At 28.9% G+C, this 19,451-nt stretch overlaps 1 protein-coding gene and 1 non-coding gene across 3 annotated transcripts; both read left to right on the top strand.

The window, feature by feature from the left end:
* Window positions 1-10,126: 10,126 nt before the first annotated feature.
* On the top strand, window positions 10,127-10,255 carry LOC130797388 (U11 spliceosomal RNA). Its single transcript, XR_009038855.1, has one exon. It is a non-coding gene; the product is annotated as a U11 spliceosomal RNA (small nuclear RNA).
* A 2,218-nt stretch (window positions 10,256-12,473) lies between these two features.
* Window positions 12,474-19,170, top strand: LOC130828846 (methyl-CpG-binding domain-containing protein 10-like). 2 transcript variants are annotated; one of them, XM_057694859.1, is made up of 3 exons: window positions 12,474-12,625; window positions 12,829-12,926; window positions 17,905-19,168. In XM_057694859.1, exons 2-3 carry the CDS (start codon window positions 12,861-12,863, stop codon window positions 18,787-18,789), a joined length of 951 nt encoding a protein of 316 aa, XP_057550842.1. In that variant the 5' UTR covers window positions 12,474-12,625; window positions 12,829-12,860; the 3' UTR covers window positions 18,790-19,168. The 2 variants fall into 2 exon arrangements, with proteins under 2 accessions (XP_057550842.1, XP_057550843.1); XM_057694860.1 differs by lacking the exon at window positions 12,474-12,625 and adding an exon at window positions 12,642-12,674 and having other exon boundaries at window positions 17,905-19,170.
* The last annotated feature ends 281 nt before the right edge of the window (window positions 19,171-19,451 follow it).

The raw sequence follows: 19,451 nt of genomic DNA, 5'->3' as shown, positions 1-19,451 counted from the left end.
AAAATTTTATTTAAAGTTTGTGAAATTTATATGAATGTGATAAATGTTTATGAATGATTATGCTGATATTGATATGGTCAATGGATCGGGCTTGCGGGCTGGTCATTGACGGAGTTGAGGAACATGGTTCCCTACTCCCTGTTTTGAAGCGAATTGTCATTGAGATATTGACTAGCTTCACCCGAGAGAGACATAGCCTTAGAGCTATGGATGTTCCTCTGTACTAGACTCCCTGTGCGCACATAGATCTAGGAAACTGATGTTGCTTTTAAACCATTGTTTTGAATTGCTGTGTTTAATTGTTTTGGATTGTTGCTTCTCACTCAGTTTAATCTGATTCCTTGTTGTTTCCATCTTTTAGCTGATTACAGATCGGATCCGGTCGGGAATAATTGGGTTAGCAATGTTGATGAGAGTGCTAAGGATGTCCTTTTGAGCTGAGGCCGTGGAAGCTTATAGTTTGTATTAGGAATTGTTTAATGTATATTAGTTCTGATTAGTTCTGATTATGTTGATTATAATGGACTCGTAGTGAGTTGTATGGTTACTTTATGTTTAGATTAGATATTTGGTTTGAGAGTTAGCTGTGTTGGTTTCGTAATAGAGCTAGTGATTCCTTTGCCCAGGTTTTAGGATATGATTTAAGTTTCTTGGGAAATAATCCCCGTGACGACCCTGTTTACCCAGTCAACGGTAAGTCGAGATGTTACAGGCACGGCTCAATCGAGCACCTAGTCGAGCCACTCACAGTCTGTTTCTTTTCTTGGTTCTTTGATCAAACAAATTTCATCAACCGTTCCGAACCTTAAACCACCCATATCCGACACATCTTTATCGGCCCTCTCTAAAGTACAAGACAAAGCATGTTCGATTATATGTTTAAAGTTAACGTCGTCATTAAGATTATTGGCACTTGCTTTAACAAAACCAACAACAACCTTCTCAACACTTTCGTTAATAATCATTTTACCTATAACTATCTTTCTATGTCGCACAACATTAGCAATCACCAAGATTGAATTTTTGAGTTTCATGAAGAGACCCATTCTAGTATTAGAAACATTGAGAGACAAATGGGTCAAATTTCTGAAGCTGGGTAAAAATGCTGATAAGCTATTTTTTAGAACTGAGATCAATTCTAAAGTTAATGTGAGTGTCATGAGATTAAGGAGTGATAAAGAATTAAAAGTTAGAGACATAAAGCTAGAGGAAGAAATAGTGGTTCAAGATCCATTATCAAATGATCTTGAACCAACATCTTCACCAAAGCAAGATCCAACACGTACTATTGCCTTCATATCATTCGAAGCCACCATTTCCTAAAACATTAAAGCGAGCACTAAGTATAAATACAACAACCACATTTATGAATCTTTTCTTAAATGTGAGGTAAACATTCCCCTTTTAAACTTAATTAAGAGTGTTCTTAGATATGCTAAGTTTTTAAAAGAACTATGCAACGGAAAATTAGATTAATTTAAGTTGTTAATAATTTCTTTAGATTTATTTATGTAACCATTCCCACTCTAGTATTATTTTTTTTGTTATTAATTTTTTAGATTAATTTATGTGATCTGTTTTACTCATTATTAGTTAGGTAATTAATTACTTATCTCAATATGCTCAAGATTCATGAATAATAGTTTAGTTTAGGCTACAAAATTAGATGGATGTTCTTGAATAAAGTGCTAGTTTTCATGCTTGGATTCATATAAATTGCATAAAGTGAATGATTAAATGCTTTTATAAAATATCTGAATGCCAAATAAATAGTGTCGGACAAGATCTAGTATTAAGATTTAATATTAAGTTGTCAATACTTATTTAATAAATTAATATTCCACCTTTAAGATTGTAATCGAATTATATTACTGGAGTAGATAATTAAATTAGGTAAGTTCATGAAATTGAAATCTTAGGAATGTTTAGCATTAGTTAATAACTAGGATAGAAACTCGTGTACTTCACGGATTTAATTTTAATGAAATTTTAGATTGTAAATTACACTTCACATTTTTTTCTAAAATTTAAAAATTTAATTATGGTAGTCTAATAATATAAATGACTAATTTTAATGATCAATTAATTGAATTTTATGTCATTTTAATTTTAAATAACAATTGATGAAAAATAGGAATATTATGTACTTTTGGTAATTTCCTAAATTGCTGTATAATTTTATAAACAATGTAATTTTGCAATATAATTTTCTAAATTGTGTAATTCCAATTACACTTGAATAAATGTAATTTATTTCGTAGTATAATTTTCTTTGCGGTGTGATTCCTGAATTTTATCAGACAATATATAATGTTTTACACTATATTATATATTTCTCATTATAATTTTTTAAAAAGTGCATTTATAAACAACTGTGTAATTGGAATAATTGTGATTTATTGCATCCATTAATATATGAGTTTTTCTAAAAATATAAATTTTTAAATATGATAACTGTAAAAAATGCAAATGAGCCAAATTTCATTAATACTAACCAATGATTGATAGTAAGCCCCCCAAAAAGCTTATTGTTAAGAATTAATTGTATGCATTATTTAAGAAAGTGATGGAATGATAATTTAACAAGAGATGATAGTAATTTTTCATTCAATCTAATAATTGTTGTATGTGTCAATGCTACCAATGTGACTTACACTTGATTTTGGAACATGTAATAATCGAGATTCCCGCTAACCTAATTATTATTATTCCCAATTTAATCATATTCGTGACAAACAACCAAAAACTTCATTAATTTTAGGAAAATTTGCAAAGAAACACCTTTTAAAACCCCTTTTTTGTAAAAAAAAAACACCTTTTATAGTTTTTTTTGTAAAAAAACACCTTTAAGAGACTTTTTTTTTTTAAATAGACACCTTAATTCAATTTACGGTGGCTTTTGTGTAATTTCTGACGTTGACTAAGCCTGTTGACCTCCAAAAATTTAAAAAGATTAATTTTTTTTTATATTTTTATAATTAGATTTTTTTATTTTTTTATTATGATTTTATTATTATTATTATTATTATTATTATTATTATTATTATTATTATTATTTTATTTTTTTTTAATTATTATTATTATTATTATTATTATTATTATTATTATTATTATTATAATTATTATTATTAATTTTTTTAAAAAAAAATTTTTAAAATTTTTTTTATTTTTGTTTTTATTTTTATTTTTATTTTTATTATTAATATTATTTTTTTAAAATTTTTATTTTTATTATTATTTAAAAATTTTTTTTTTTAAAATAAATAATAATAATAATAATAATAATAATAATAATAATAATAATAATAATAATAAAAATATAAATAAAAATATAAATAAAAACAATAATAACAATAATAATAATAATAATAATAATAATAATAATAATAATAATAATAATAATAATAAAATTAAAAATAAAAATAAAAAATTAAAAAAAAAATAATAATAATAAAAAATTAAAAAAAAAATAATAATAATAAAAATATAAAAATATAAAAAAAAATTAATTTTTTTTTAAAATTTTTAAAATAATTTATTTTTTATTATTTTATTATTATTATTATTTTTTTATTTTTCCTTTTGTTTTTATTTTTATTTTATTTTTTATTTTTATTATTATTATTTTTTTATTTTTGTTTTTATTATTATTATTATTATTATTATTATTATTATTATTATTATTATTATTATTATTATTCTTAATATTTTTTTTTATAAATTTTTTTTAAAATAATAATAAAAATAGAAATTAAAAAAAATAATATTAAAAATAAAAATAAAAATAAAAATAAAAATAAAATTTTTTTTAAAAAATTAATAATAATAATAATAATAATAATAATAATAATAATAATAATAATAATAATAATAATAATAATAATAAAAAGTAAAAAAAATATAAAATAACAATAATAATAATAAAAATAATAATAATAATAATAAAACTAAAAATAAAATTAAAATTAAAAATAAAAATAAAAATAAAATTAACTATAATATTAAAAAATTTAAAAAAAAAATAATAAAAAAAATTATTAAACAAATAAATAATAATAATAATATAAAAATATAAAAAAAATTAATCTTTTTAAATTTTTGGAGGTCAACAGGCATAGTCAACGCCGGAAATTACATAAAAGCCACCGGAAATTGAATTAAGGTGTCTATTTTAAAAAAAAGTCTCTTAAAAGATGTTTTTTACAAAAAAAATTATAAAAGGTGTTTCTTTACAAAAAAGGGGTTTTAAAAGGTATTTCTTTGCAAATTTCCCTTAATTTTATAATAAAAATAGGTGATTGGCACTTTGACCGTATTTGTTACAATTATTTGTTAATAAGGATAAGGTTATTAGTTTGATAGATGGTTTTCTTCAAACTAATAGAACTAGTTTTTGAAGTAATAAGGATTTATATTCTAATTTTTTATTAGTTAGTCTAATATAGTAATAGATATTTTCTTAAATTAATTTTTTAAAATATATGGTTTCTTATATTTAGTGTTGTTGATTGAGGTTCAATGTTTATTTAATTTTTCTAATCAAATTAAATGAACACCATAAAACTTGAATTGCTATCATACAATTAACTAAAGGAAAAATTATCCGAAATAATACAATTTTGTATCTATTTTTCTAAAATAATACCAACTTTTAATTAACCATGAATAATACCAATTTTGGGGTTGTTTTCCTAAAATATACCTAACATGTTAAAAATCAAACTATAGGAGATTATATGACAAAATAATTTGGTAAACTAGTTAATAAACTAAAGTTGGTATTAGTATAGAAAAAGACCCCGCCTATGTTGGTATCATTTATGGTTAATTAATAGTTAGTATTATTGTATGAAAATAAACAAAAGGTTGTATTATTTATGGTAATTTTTCCTTAACTAAAAGAGTTCGAAAATTTCATGTGACATCTTTACAATGAATTGCTATATTTATTAAACTAAATAAGTTAAAGTTGATTTTATTTTATTAAACTAAAATAAATCCACCTATCATACTTCATACTATTAACTAAAAGAACTAGAAAATTTCATGTGCCATCCTCACAATGATTTGCTACATGGAATAATTAAATTAATTAATTGTTATATTTATTGAACTAAATAAGGTAAAGTTGATTTTATTTTATTAAACTAAAATAGATCCACCTATCATACATTATACTACATCTTATTCAACTCATTAGTCTCATTTAGTTTTTTTTACACTTGCCAATGCAACATTTTAACTCTTAATATATCTAATTGTTATTGATCAAAAATTAAAAAAAGTTTATTTTATTATTATTCTTATAATAATAATATCAAAAATTATAAAAAGTTTTATTTATTATTATTCTTATAATAATAATAATAATAATAATAATAATAATAATAATAATGATAATAATAATAATAATAATTATTATTATTATTATTATTATTATTATTTAGGGACATCTATACTCGGAATCAAGTAGTTGTGGGAAAAATAGCTTGGCATATTCGAAGGATTCTTTATGAGTGCGATGAGATCATGGTATTTATGCTAAGGGAGGTAAATGGAAATTGTTCAATGCTCCATCTTCAGCTAATTGGGCAATGAAAAAACTTTATGCTGTTACAGATACATGAAAACATTGGATCTTTTGTGATAGTTATTCCATCAATAAGGTGTATATGGAGACCTTCTCGATGAACCAGAGGGTCAAATGGCATCTTATAGTTTGGAATAATATCTTTATTCCGAAAACAAGATTTATTGTTGGCTCTTGGCGCTAGGTAAACTTAAAACAAAGGACCGTCTTCATTTGATTGGTGCTTTGGAGGATGATTTATGCCCTTTGTGAACAGCTAGCAAGGAGACCATTCAGCAAGTATTCTTCGATTGTCCTTTTAGCATACGATACCTTGAAGGTCTTATTGCTTGCACTAGGGTCAGATTTAAGGCCATTGGAGTCATGGACTTTCAAGTTTAAGCTTAGTAAAGTAAATTTCAGCAAAAAGTGGTTTGTGCAGTTTATACATTCACAGTCTTTGCCATATGGCAAGCTAGAAACGATGCGATTTGGAACAACTTAGTGAGATTTCCGTCCTCCCTTGTTAGAAGCATTCAGCAGGAGATAAGGCTACGACTTACAGTTCTACAACTCGATAAGGTTCCTGGTTGCAGTAGATTCATCGTGGGCACTTGAACCTTCCCTGCTACTGGCGGCTCCCTCCACAGTTGCTATTTGAGTTCATTGCCTTTGGTTTTCTTTTGACTGTTTTGTCCTTTGATTGTACAGGATTTATTTTATCCCTTGCTGTGTCCAACCGACTATTTTGGCTGTTTTTGCTTTATTATGGTTCCCCCTTCTCCAATGCACATGAAGAGCGAGGGCGAGGAATCAGGTGATTTTTACTCTCATGCTGATGCAATTAAGTTGGAGTGTGATCCATTTGTCTTGGTTTGTATATTTTTTTTCTTGGTGAATAATAAAATCTTTATTTGCCAAAAAAATAATCATTATCATTATATTATTATTATTATTATTATTATTATTATTATTATTATTATTATTATTTTATTTTTTTTATAAATTGTATTTCATTTCATAGAAAAAGACTTTATAAGAAGTTAATGGGGAGTCGAGTAACAAGCTAAATACCCACATTCTTTTGAATACAAAATGCTAGTCTCTGAAAAATGTATGCTCTGGACTTAGTGCTATTTGCATTGCTCAAAGAAAACAATGCAATCCTTGAAAACAAGTCAAGCGTGTCTTCACCTAACTCTCCAAAGGTGGAGAAAGCAAAAGGGATGAATTTGTAGCCATTCTCCTCACACTTAGCAGTGTATTTCTTACTTTTTCGGTCTGCAGCATTGGCTACAGAAGCACCAGGTACCCATGAAGAGATTCATGTCCCAGCAAAAGGCGAATATCTCTATTATTAAATTATCTTTGACTATTATTTATTTATAGTTAAATTGAGTAATTAGAAAATATATATACTGCCTCATATATTGTGGACATTTTCTAAAATTACAAAGTTAATTTTTATATATAACTATTAAAATTGAGTGATTTTATTGCATAATATCTCTTGCATTATTTTTTGTAATATTATATATTTATATATACCAATACTAAAAAATTCATGCATTATACAAATTTCTACACTAATTTACAATAATACAACTAAAAGTAGTAACGCAATAATCATGTAATAGTCAAATAAATTTCAAAAGTACAGGCTCGAGGCATTGATCGTTTACACTTTAAAACAATTGCAAGCTAATCTTAAAATGCCATTGAACAATCAAAGTTAAACAAGTTTGAAACCCAGCATTTTAAAAAATCGATTTCAAAAGAAATTGTTAACAAACTCTCCTTTTAATTCTAACCAAATATCTCATTCATTTTTTTACATTATTCACCAATCACTTTAGTATATATTTTATTCTCAATTTGTAAGTAAAATTATAATTAAGTGAAATTTTATCTGATTCATCACAATGTAAATTTTATTAACATTAACTTTTCACAATTTTTAACCAAGTAAAATTTGAGCCGATTAACATCGAACATTTTATTATTAATAACATCTTGGCAATATTTCTTTAAATAAATAGCATTCGATCATACATCAACTAAAAACCAATTAACTACGTAATGTGATATTGAGTCGGTAATAGTAACCTGCAATTTACTCCTATTTGAAAAATAAGGCTTGAACTCAATCTAAGCCCACTAAAAACAATATAATTATCTGATAAGAGCCTGAGCTCAATTGAAACTCGACTCGAACTTCAATTATCATCGAACCAATGTAAACTCGATAACTCAAATAAATAATTTTAAATAAAAGTATAAGTCTTGTATAAAATTAGTCTATAATTAAATACTTAGCGAATTATACTATTTTGATTAGAGGTGTTCATTCGGTTGATCGGGTCGGTTTCGGACGGGTGTTATTCGGTTTGGTTGCATTTCGAATCGGTTATTTTTCGGCTGTGTGTTACAACGGGTCACACGCGGGTCGAGTCGGTTAGTCACGGTTCGGTTGGAGATCGGTTATTCAAGCTATCGGGTTAGCATCAGTTCGGTGTCGGTTGAAGTTCGTGTCGAGTGTCAATCGGTCTCGGGTTGTCATCGATTACTAATTGGTTCGGTTTTTTCGGGTACAGATCGGGTTCGAGCTTTATTTTTCGAGTAGTTATCGGTTACGGACAACTATCGATCGGGTCAATATCGAAATAAGTTAATAGTCGGGTTTTTAATTGATGTATGCTCATTTTATGGCAGATCAATTTATTTCAATTAGTTTATATATATATATATATATATATATATATATATATATATATATATATATATATATATATATGTATATATATATATATATATATATATATATATATATATATATATATGTATATATATATATATATATATATATATATATATATATATATATGTGTATATATATATATATATATATATATATATATATATATATATATATATATATATATATATATATATGTATATATATATATATATATATATGTATATATATATATATATATATATATATATATATATATATATATGTATATATATATATATATATATATATATATATATATATATATATATATATATATATATATATATATATATATATATATATATATATATATATATATATATATATATATATATATATATATATATATATATGAGACTTTTATTTAATAATGCATCATGCTGCTACTTTTGAGACTTTTATTTAATAATGCATCATGTTGCTACTTTTGATAATTGGTTGAATATTAAAACTCAATAATCGAAACTCGATTTGTTTGAATGAATAAGAATAATCTAAACTATCTCGTAGGCTATTAGTTACGTACTTAGACTTATTAGTGTTATTGTCTTATTGAGTACTCTAAAGTATAAACTAATAGTCTCTCCAATTCAGAGTAATTATCTCGATTTCTTTTTAGGCTTGTAATTAAACTATTAGAAATTTAGAATATATTACTAGAGGAGAATTTATGTAAATTCCAAATGAGACATTTGTTTTTTAATTAGAGGGAGTATAAGCTATTAGAATATATATTACTCTATTACACTAATAATCGATTGTATTTCTAAGTTTGATAATTGAAACTTATTATATATAATAAAGTGAATTAGATTAATAGTAATCATAACCATTTTATATGATATTATGTATTTATACTTATTAGTGACCATGAATACTTTAAAATAATAAATCTATTACACTAATAATTGATCGTATATTCGTATGTAATTTAAAGCTTAATAATGTTTGGAACTATATCTATTGGAGTGAATAAAAACTAATACAAACTATCTTATAGAGTTATACTTATAGAGTTATAGTTATAGACTTATAGACTATCATTGACATTTGACTGTTAACTCAATGTTATTACTTATTACTATTAGTTATTAGTTATTATTGATCTTGAATACTCTAAACTCTAAAGTAATTTATAGGCTATTATTAATAATCGATCGTAGATTCGTAATTCAAAGTTCACTTATCATAATTCGATCTATTATAGATTATAGTAAATGAAACTAGTGTAGTACTCCACCTTTTTTGATTATTCGTAATGCATCATGTTGCTACTTTTGATAATTGATTAAATATTAAAACTCGATAATCGAAACTCGATTTGTTTGAATGAATAATAAGAATAATCTAAACTATCTCATAGGCTATTAGAATATACATTACTCTATTACACTAATAATCGATTGTATTTCTAAGTTTGATAAATGAAACTTAATTGTTATATATAATAAAGTGAATTAGATTAATCAAGTAATCATAACCATTTTATATGATATTATGTATTTATACTTGTTAGTGACCTTGAATACTTTAAAATAATAAATCTATTACGCTAATAATTCATCGTATTTAATTTAAAACTTAATAATGTTCGGAACTAGACCTATTGTTAGTGACTTAGAAGAAGAGGTAATTAGTAATGACTAGCTATAAACAAGACCAAACAAGAGGTAATTTATGCTTGTCCCACATCGACTTAGAAGAAGAGGTAATTAGTAATGACTAGCTATAAACAAGACCAAACAGCCTTGGGGCATATTTAAAAGGGTCGGTTGGCTAATTATGCCATGCTTACCCTTTGATTTGGTGATTGCTGTATGGAAATCAAGACATATGGCCGACATAATTTGTGCAAACTAGAAGGGTTGGCTCGCTTGGCCGACCCTCAATCTCAGTTAAACACTAGGTTGCACTAAAATGGCGAACACGGGGACACGTAAATGGTGGTAATATAATAAATATTTCAAATTAAAGATAATTTTACAATCTTTCATTTGATATTTGTAAATAAACACTTTAAAAATATAAAACTCACATAACATTCAAATAAGTACCAAATAAACAACATGAGTATTTAAAAATAGTCATACAAACCAAATCAAAGAAAACCAAATAAATAGGTAAATATAAGTTTGATCATCACATATCATCCATATGACATCCATCATCATCCTCCGCTACAAAAGTAGTTTTCCAAATATCCTAAGTTAGACTAAATATTTCCAATATTTTAAAACATTTATTTTTTTACTTATAATATCCACTTTTGTTATTTAATATCTTATACATCATTTAAGATGTTTAAATTAAAATATTCAAATTTTGTATTTGGACTTTTTATATCGTCTATCTCATATTTCATACAAAAATTACTAAATTATCTATCAGCACTTTCTAGTTCCTATTATAATGGGCATGTATAATATAAGTCCATTATCCTACAGATTATTGTGGAATGCTTTTATAATTTCAAATACTTATACATTTAATTAAATAACTAGAAGAAGTTTTTTTTTAAAACCTTTTCCAGATATAGAAGGATACTAGATAATAAGATTTTACTCACTATACCTTCAAATCAATCTATACAACACTTCTAATTGGCCCATATAAATAACACACTAGTGGGATTGCGTTCTTTCACCTAGGCGATGTGGGACAATGAGAAAAACATAATTCATCTTGAATTAGTTGGCCATACATAAAAGGAACGAGCATGCATCAGAACTCAATGACCCAATAAAGCTACATAGATGTATAAGTGATGTAAATTTTTGGGGTTAAAAACTTAATATTTATATATTTAAATTTGGTCGATGTATAAGTGATGAATGTAAATTTTTGGGGCTTAAAGCTTGAAGAATTGGTGGAATCTTATTGGTTTATAGTTGATTTGCTAAAATATTTATATATAAACTTGTTTACAATCTTTCAATATTAGAAATTAGTTTTCAAATATTCAAAAAATCATAATTAGAAAACTGAAATTGGATTCGGATGTATAACAGTTCGATTAAGAATCGGTTCGGGTTGGTATCAGTTCGGGTTAAAAACAGTTCGATTAATAATCGATTCGGATTTGTATCAGTTCGGGTTAAAAACAGTTCGATCTTAATCAGTTTTAGTCAGGTTGCATTCGGTTACGTGCATAATTCGGGTCGGATTTGAATCGGGTCGATCATTGTTCAGTTCGGGTAACATCGGTTAAGGTTTATATGTCGGTTATAAAATTCGGTTGCAGTTCGAGTTCGATTTTGGCCTTTTCGGTTATTAAACGGTTCGAGTGAAGTATCGGTTCGGGTAATTGCGGTTCGGTAAACCTAAAAAACTTACATTTTTTCGGGTCGGATAATTTTCGGTTCCGAGTCGGATTTTCGGGTCGGGTTTGTTTTGAACAGCTCTAATTTTGATAAAAAAATTCTACATTATTTTATTGCAGACTAGGTCCATATAAGACTTTTATCATATGATGGTAGAGGAACTACTCCCTCCATTACTAAAATAAGTTTCCATTTGCTATTTCGGGTGTTTTATTTGTTGTTTTGATAAATAATCTTTCCATTTATGTCACATTAACAAAATAACCTTATTCATACTCACTTTAATATTTTTATAATGTTTATGGACCTCACATATCTTCCACTAACTTCAATTTAACAATTTAATATTTCTTATGGTTTCTACATGTTTCCCACTAATTTTATAAAACTATTTTTTTATTAGTTGTGGTCCCATATTTTTTCCCCTAACTTTTTTTAAATATTTTTTTTAATATTTTATTTTTCTCAATCTAAATTTATTATTCAATTAAATAATATATTTATTATCTAAAATATTCTATTTTTCATAATTTTCGTAAAAATTCTTTTTTAAAACTTCATTTAGTTTACGAAGAGAGTACGGACCAGATATCAAAGACTGTCAACACATATCTCACCGTTGACCAGATGATCAAGGAGACAAGGATCATAACTAACCCAAAAGGTAACAAAGTTACAACCGTTAGATCATAAGTTCATCAAAACCTCTCACAGTTGTTGTCATTAAAGCTCATCTTAGATTTGTTATTATCATACTCATCTTATCAACAATGCTCAACATGTGTATTTTTATATTAAAAAAAAAAAAACAAAATCGACAAATTTTTAATTTTTTTCTCGAAATTTCAACAAACTTCACCTTTTTTCTTTATCCAATTTCGCTCTCCTCATTTCATTTCTTCTTTACCTAATTTTTGAGAGCAAAAAAACACCAAGAAGGTAAGAGAAACACCCTTACATGAAAAATGAGAGAAAGTTAGTTTCAAGTGTACAGACTTGAACTTTCTCTTTTTCTCTTTCGTACCGCTTTTTTTTATTATTATTTTTACTATTTTCCTTTCAAAGTTTCTAATCCTCTTGTTGTTTTTCTTTTCATTTTTAGTGGGGAATTAATAATTTGTGTGTATATTTTAAATTTGCAGGGGAAAGTTAAAAATTGGCAAGTGTAGTTGAGATGAATGTTTCCCAGGAAGAAGTTGTTTCAGTGGAACTTCCTGCTCCTTCTGGGTGGAAAAAACAGGTCCTTTTTTTTAATTTATAAGTTTAAAGTAAACTTTCTGCTATTAGTTAGTTTACTTTTTAATGTGTTGGATTTAGTTGATTTTATAGGAATTTTTGTGGGTTTCTGTTTAATTTTGGATTTATTGAGTGAATTGTTGGAATTTTGTTTATTAGGGTTTTGAAGTTTATACCATTTGTGCTCGATAGTTTGCTCCATTTGTTTATCCTTTGATTTTGGAAATCTATTTGTTATTTTCATTTGGGGAATTCTTACTGATTTGGTTTGATTGATTTGCTTTTAATCCACATGTGAGATGGGAGAAAGCGTTTATTGGAGCTAACTATATTTCACAGTTTTGGTAATTCACATGTTTTTGTCTTTTAGGGTTTAGTGGGAAGGCACTTACTATTTTCTTATAAAAACATTATTGTACAATTTTTTATGAACACATTTTATAATAGTGCGTTATTCACTCTTATGTAATTATTAAAATTTTATGGCTTTTTCCATCTCTTCCATTTTTTTTGTACAATTCCCAAGTTGTTAGCTTTTCTAAATGCTATTTTACTGTACGTTTTGTTAATCTCTTATTTAATTTGTTTTAAATTCTGTTGGTTTGATGGGAAGGAGCAATTGGGAATTTGGAATTGTGGATGAGACATCATTTGAAAAGTGAATTGGCTCTCTACAGTCATTTGCTCTGTTATAGTAGCGTGAGATGTGGCCAATAAAGTTGATAACATTAGAAATAACTCAACATTGTGAGCTATTAAGAGGAAAATTAGAGTAGGTGAACAACGATGCTTGCTAAAGTTAAATAAGGCTTGACAAAGTGAGATGATTTACAAGGTTTACTGCATCAATGGTCGTTTATTGCGCGGTGAAAGCCTGGCCCTGATTGAGTATTTTATGGGTTTAAGCAACAAATTTGTTTTGAATTTTGTTTATAGTAGTGGTCATACGGTTGACCTGCAATTACTTAAGGTGATTCCCAGTAAGTGGAAAACAGCGGAATTTTCAATTATTAGAGAAACAAAAGTTATTGTTTTTAGAGAGTTTAAGAATTTGATTTCAATCAACATAGTTATTGTTTAAATATTTTTAAATGAAGGAAGACGAAAAAGATCATTTTATATAATAAGCTTTGTAACTCTGTTCAAATTAGAGAGGTGCATGATGCAGGATTTATAGAGAAAATATCCAATGGGATCAGAGAAAATGTTTTACTACTCCTTAGTCTGGTCAGGCTATCTGAAGTTTTTAGAGGCTATAGTGACATGTTTGGGCTGTAAGAACTCTGTTTTATTGTTAGCGGTGTTTGTGTATCAGATGTTAATTCTTTTGAGGTTGAAAAGGAGTCTAGGAAGAGTGAAAATTTGGGAGACTAGCTATCTAGTTTGTAGTTATTACCTGGTGACTTTTATTGGATATTGAATGCTAAAGAGATGATTCTTGGCATGACTTGTGAATGTTTTTTTGTGGTTGATTACTCTGCAGTCTTCAATGGCCTATGGACAATGGATTTAAACGAATCTGAAATAAAACTGAATTTCTCGGGACCCCTCACATGTTTTGCTACTTTGTGACAACGATGAATTGAATATTGTGAATGTAAACTAGTGAATTGAGGTTGGAGTTTTCTAGCCGCTTCAAATTTATTTGAGCGCAGAAGTATTCTGAAGTCAGATTCTTACCAACTATATGTGCAAAGCTGGTGAAGCTGCATGATTGTTGAATAATGATGAGCATAATCAAATTTCATTTAAAAAAACCTTAGTTCAGAGCAGCCGCTTGACTTGCCTAACTAATATTGAAATCTGCACTATATTAATTGGAACCAGAGGCCCTGTGAAGTATGTAAAATTATAGACTTCTGAGAAGAGCTCACACAATCTTGGATGATGCTTTTTGAATAATGATGAGCATAATCAATTTATTTTCCTTTCTTAATTTGTAATTGGTGAAAGAAAATTCCTGCTATTGGGAAATCTTGGACCCATTTTCTGTATTGAGAGAGGGACAATATGAGGATCTATTTCCTTTGATAAGAGTCTTCTATTTGATGGAAGTATTTCAGAATTTTGTTTCCTTTAATTTCTTAGCATTACGTAAATGCTAACTATCTGTCCTTGAGAGTTGAAATTTTGCCATTTAGTTGATGTCCGTTTATCGCAAGCGATGAATATGCTAAGCTAATTGATGCTGTAAACTGTGCCTTGTCATGGAGACCTTTTTTCTTATGGTGTGTCCTGTTATGAAGAATTCTATTTCTAGGCTGTTAATGTTATTGTCTGTAATATATGGGCTATTCCCCTGATAAGAGAAGGCCTGGTTCTTCTGATTCTATGTTATTGTCTGTAATATGTTAATGTTATTGATAGAGAATTTTGCTGAGCTCAGGGCAGAGCCAAATTTTAGAGCTCTGTGAATTGTTGTCATTGGAATCAAGAACCCTACTTTTTGCGGAGGATATGTTGAACTTTTAATAGGTATGATGTAGATTAAATTTGATAAGCTTTTTATTGTTTCCGTCTACATGTCACATCTCCAAATAAAGCATCTATTTTGGTGGTTACAGTAATCGGAAGAGCCGACATGTATTGACTGTAGAAATCCTCTTCTGTTGCTTAGTTTTCCTGCTGCTTCTGAGGTTCTCATAGTAATTTTTTATATGCCAATCTTACTTATCCCTTAGATTCCATGACGTTTTAAGTTTGTTTTTTGTTTATGAACAGTGGATGGAACAGTTTAGTTCGAATTCATCTTGAGGACTGATGCTATGACTTTTGGGAAATTTTATTAGAGTTACCTTTGGGAAGTGTTTGTGTAGGAAGTTGTAAGTTTGTTTATGTGTTGCATAGTAAACGTCTAAATATCAAGGAAATATTTGTTTCCTTAGGTTGGTACTATAATGGCTTCAAAAAGAATAAAAATTAAATGTATTGGGATTAGGATAATATGACATGATTATTGTGCGTGAAACACTTGTCACACAATAGTTTCAGTCCATAGGAGAATCATTCCAATTCAAAGGGTAGCTGCGTTCTTTTTCCAGTACTATATATGGAAGCAAGGCAAATGGATATTTTGGGGTTTATAGATTGTTTTAACGATAGGTCAACCTGAAATTCATCTTTAATTTACCATTTACTAATGATAAACTTGTGAGAGCCGATAACATGGTATGCTTACAATGGGAAAGGAAATTGAGGAAATCATATATGTGGGTGCTTGAACTTCGAATGTTGGTAGATTGATTTGATTTGTCTGTTATTGTATTTTTAGCTTTTAGAAAAATGGTTTATTCTCTTGGGATGCTTAGTGAAATATATTTTGAATGTGCAATTGGTAAGTAAAAAAACTGATTTGTATAGCCCTATTGCTACTATCCGTGAATACCTAACTATGGGAACTTATCAAATATCCTAATCTATCTCTTAGATAACCTTTTATTTTGTGTTCTATTAAGTTCTAGAAGCAGATTGAATTTTGGAGTGGACAATTCAACTCTATTAGTTAAATTTTCTTTAAATCCATAACTTGTTTACCCTAACAAAATCATAACTGGTCTTTGAATTTCTCAACAAGAGCAACAACTTTATCAATATATTTGCTTCGCCCGGAAAACATAGGAGTAAACTCTTAACTTCAATGAGGAATAACTATCTCTATATACAAATGAGAAAGGGGCAGAATTGAGTTATGGATATGGAAGGAATTAGTAAGTTAAAAGGATGAAGGTGGAAAAGGACTTGGGATTAGAATTCACTTTACCACCTTCAATTCCCTATAAACAAACGCCCTCTCATTGTTTCATTAGATATTTCTTCAGCTGTAGACAGAATTTTCTTGTGGGTGAATAATTTAATGGGAAACTTGATCAGGTTTTCTTTGTGTATCTAATTTGTTGACATTTCATGGAACTCTTTGCCACATACTTTGGCTAATATTCACTTTCTGCGCCAAGTCTTGTATTTGCTCAATGGCATCGTTTTCCTTTTTTCTTCAAGCACCAAATGTTCAGGATTCTCCAGCTTTAGTCAATGAACTCTTTACCAACTTTGGCTTTCCATATATATTATCTAAGAAACACACCTTAATTGCCCTTTCTTTTGGTGAGGACATACGGGGATGTGTAGTAACAACCACCTGTGCCAGTAGTTTGGCTCTAAAAAAAAAAAACATAACTATTGAGATACTATCCATTTTAAATCTCTTACGGAATCTCAGACTTGTTACTTATTAAGCTATCAAATGTGGCTAAGCACTTGTTACGGCACATGAAAGATGAAATGGATGGTACTTGGGCTATTGGCAGATATCTTTGGTGATTGCTAACAGGCTTCCCGGTTACTCTATCTAAGGAAAAATGATGCATTGCTAGAGACTGGGAAACTGGTGATCTTATTGCTGAATTGTTTTTTTTGGGTTCGGTTGGTACTATTGCCTGTGGCAATTCCAGATGATACTGACTGAATAGATTCTTTTTTACTTTTAGTGTACCTTAAGCTTGCTTCGTCGGTTTCTACAACCATGCTTTTATTTATCCAGCCCCTTTGTGTGTTTATAGTATGTTGGAGGCTCAGAGTGAGTGTTACTCTTGTCCTTCATTCCTTTGCGGGGCGAATCTTTTCTAGTTCCATATATGAGGTGTGATGTAGAGTTGTTTCATGCATATTTTGGTGTGAATATATTGACTGGTTCTCTGTTGGGTAGTTCAGCATTAATGAGAAGACTGAAGGATAAGGTGTTGTTTCTAATCTGTTGTGCCATGTTTGATTGATTATGCTAAGGTGCAAAGGAAGGTTTTTCAGTGCTGGATTGTCCTAATGTACTAAGCATCAGATTTCTGTTAATTTCCATTTCTTGCATTTAACTTCACTTTGGTCTTGTTTAGAGAAGCTAACATCTTTTGCAGTAGGTATAGAGGGAAGAAAAGTGTGATTTTCTTGTTATTTACTTTTGCTGAGTCTTAATCTTTGACGAGTTTTTGCAGTTCTTTCCTAAGAGAGGAGGTACTCCAAGAAAGAGCGAGATTCTATTTACTGCCCCAACAGGAGAGGAGATCCACAACCAAAAGCAGCTACAACAGTACCTGAAATCACATCCCGGAGGCCCACCTGCTTCTGAGTTTGATTGGGGCACTGGTGAGACACCTAGAAGATCAACTCGCATTAGCGAGAAAGCAAAAGCAGCTCCTCCAACTCCTGAAAGTGAACCTCTGAAGAAAAAAACCAGGAAATCATCGGCTTCGAAGAAGGATAGCAAGGATGCTGAGGCCACAGTCGAAGAAACAAAGGCAGATGAGGTTCAGATGGAAGATGCTGAAAAGATAGAGAAAGAAGACATAGCCGGGGAAGTTGGGAAGACTGAAAAACATGATGCTGATGCTGAAGGTAAAAAGGAAGCAGCAAAACAGAATGAAGCTGAGAATGCAAGTGTGACTTCCGAGACTAAGGATGTTATTGAGCCTCAAAACGAGACCCGAGCTCCTACTGGTGAGGGTGAGAAACGTGTGGAAATGGTGAATCATGTTCTAAATGAAAACAACGGTGATAATGTGGAGACTATTGAAGATGCAAAGGTAAGAGAGGACAAGCAACCACAAGAGCAAGCTGAACCAGAAGACGCAATAAATATCGCTGCTCGTGAAGAGAACACAGTTGGAGAAGATAAACAGACTGGCTTGCCAGAGCTAGTGAAGCCCGAGACTGATGCTGACAACAATTCAAAAGATAATGGAACAACTGATGTGGGGTCAGAAGAACCACCAAAGGGGAATGATGGTACCATGGATGGTGAGCTAAGCAAGCAAGTATTCGAGGTGACGGAGAATGGAAGCCAGCCAGCTGAGGCTGGGTCTGGACTTTCACCAAGTTAATTTGTTGTCATGCTGTTTAGTCATCATCTCATTTGGAGATATGTGGGTCTATTGAAATGAGTGTAATACCCATGCTGTTAATGTTAGAATTCTGATTTGCAGTTTAGTCGAGATAACTGTTGTACAGACACAGTTGTAGATTAGGCCTTTGAGTCTTGACATAGGCAATGAGTAGGGGGACTTTGACTCCTATACATATTTGTCTGTATTGTTATGTTCTTTACTTACTACTTTACTAGCGCTGTTATAACTTTGACCATTTTATGTAATATGTAATGTTAAGCAACTGTTGTATGTACTGTAACTGTATTCTATTACCTTCCACTGATATTTGGATGATTTGATTCAATTAGCTATGTGGTGCAATCGTTTCAACTGTTATCCTTGTTGGCTGGGTCTATGTGGATTGTTGCATGGTTGTATCGGTCTATCTATATAATCTATAAAAGCTACTAATGAAGAAACGTGATTGACACGTGTCAGACTCTCAGTCAAAATTTTCCCGCTCATTTTTATGCTGATGTGGTAGGTGAATTTGTAGCGAAACTTATTTTCTAATTTAGTAGAATTTAAGGTGCTGAAGAAGATTTGTAAACAATATTATTTTCAAATTTGAAATTCCACGTGGTAATCCTGAGGTTTTGGGTTTTCTACGTGGTAAC

Source organism: Amaranthus tricolor, chromosome 12, assembly GCF_026212465.1.
Source record: "Amaranthus tricolor cultivar Red isolate AtriRed21 chromosome 12, ASM2621246v1, whole genome shotgun sequence".
NCBI classification, from domain to species: domain Eukaryota; kingdom Viridiplantae; phylum Streptophyta; class Magnoliopsida; order Caryophyllales; family Amaranthaceae; genus Amaranthus; species Amaranthus tricolor.
The sequence above is the reverse complement of the archived record's forward strand: the minus strand, read 5'-3'. Positions and strand labels throughout refer to the sequence as shown.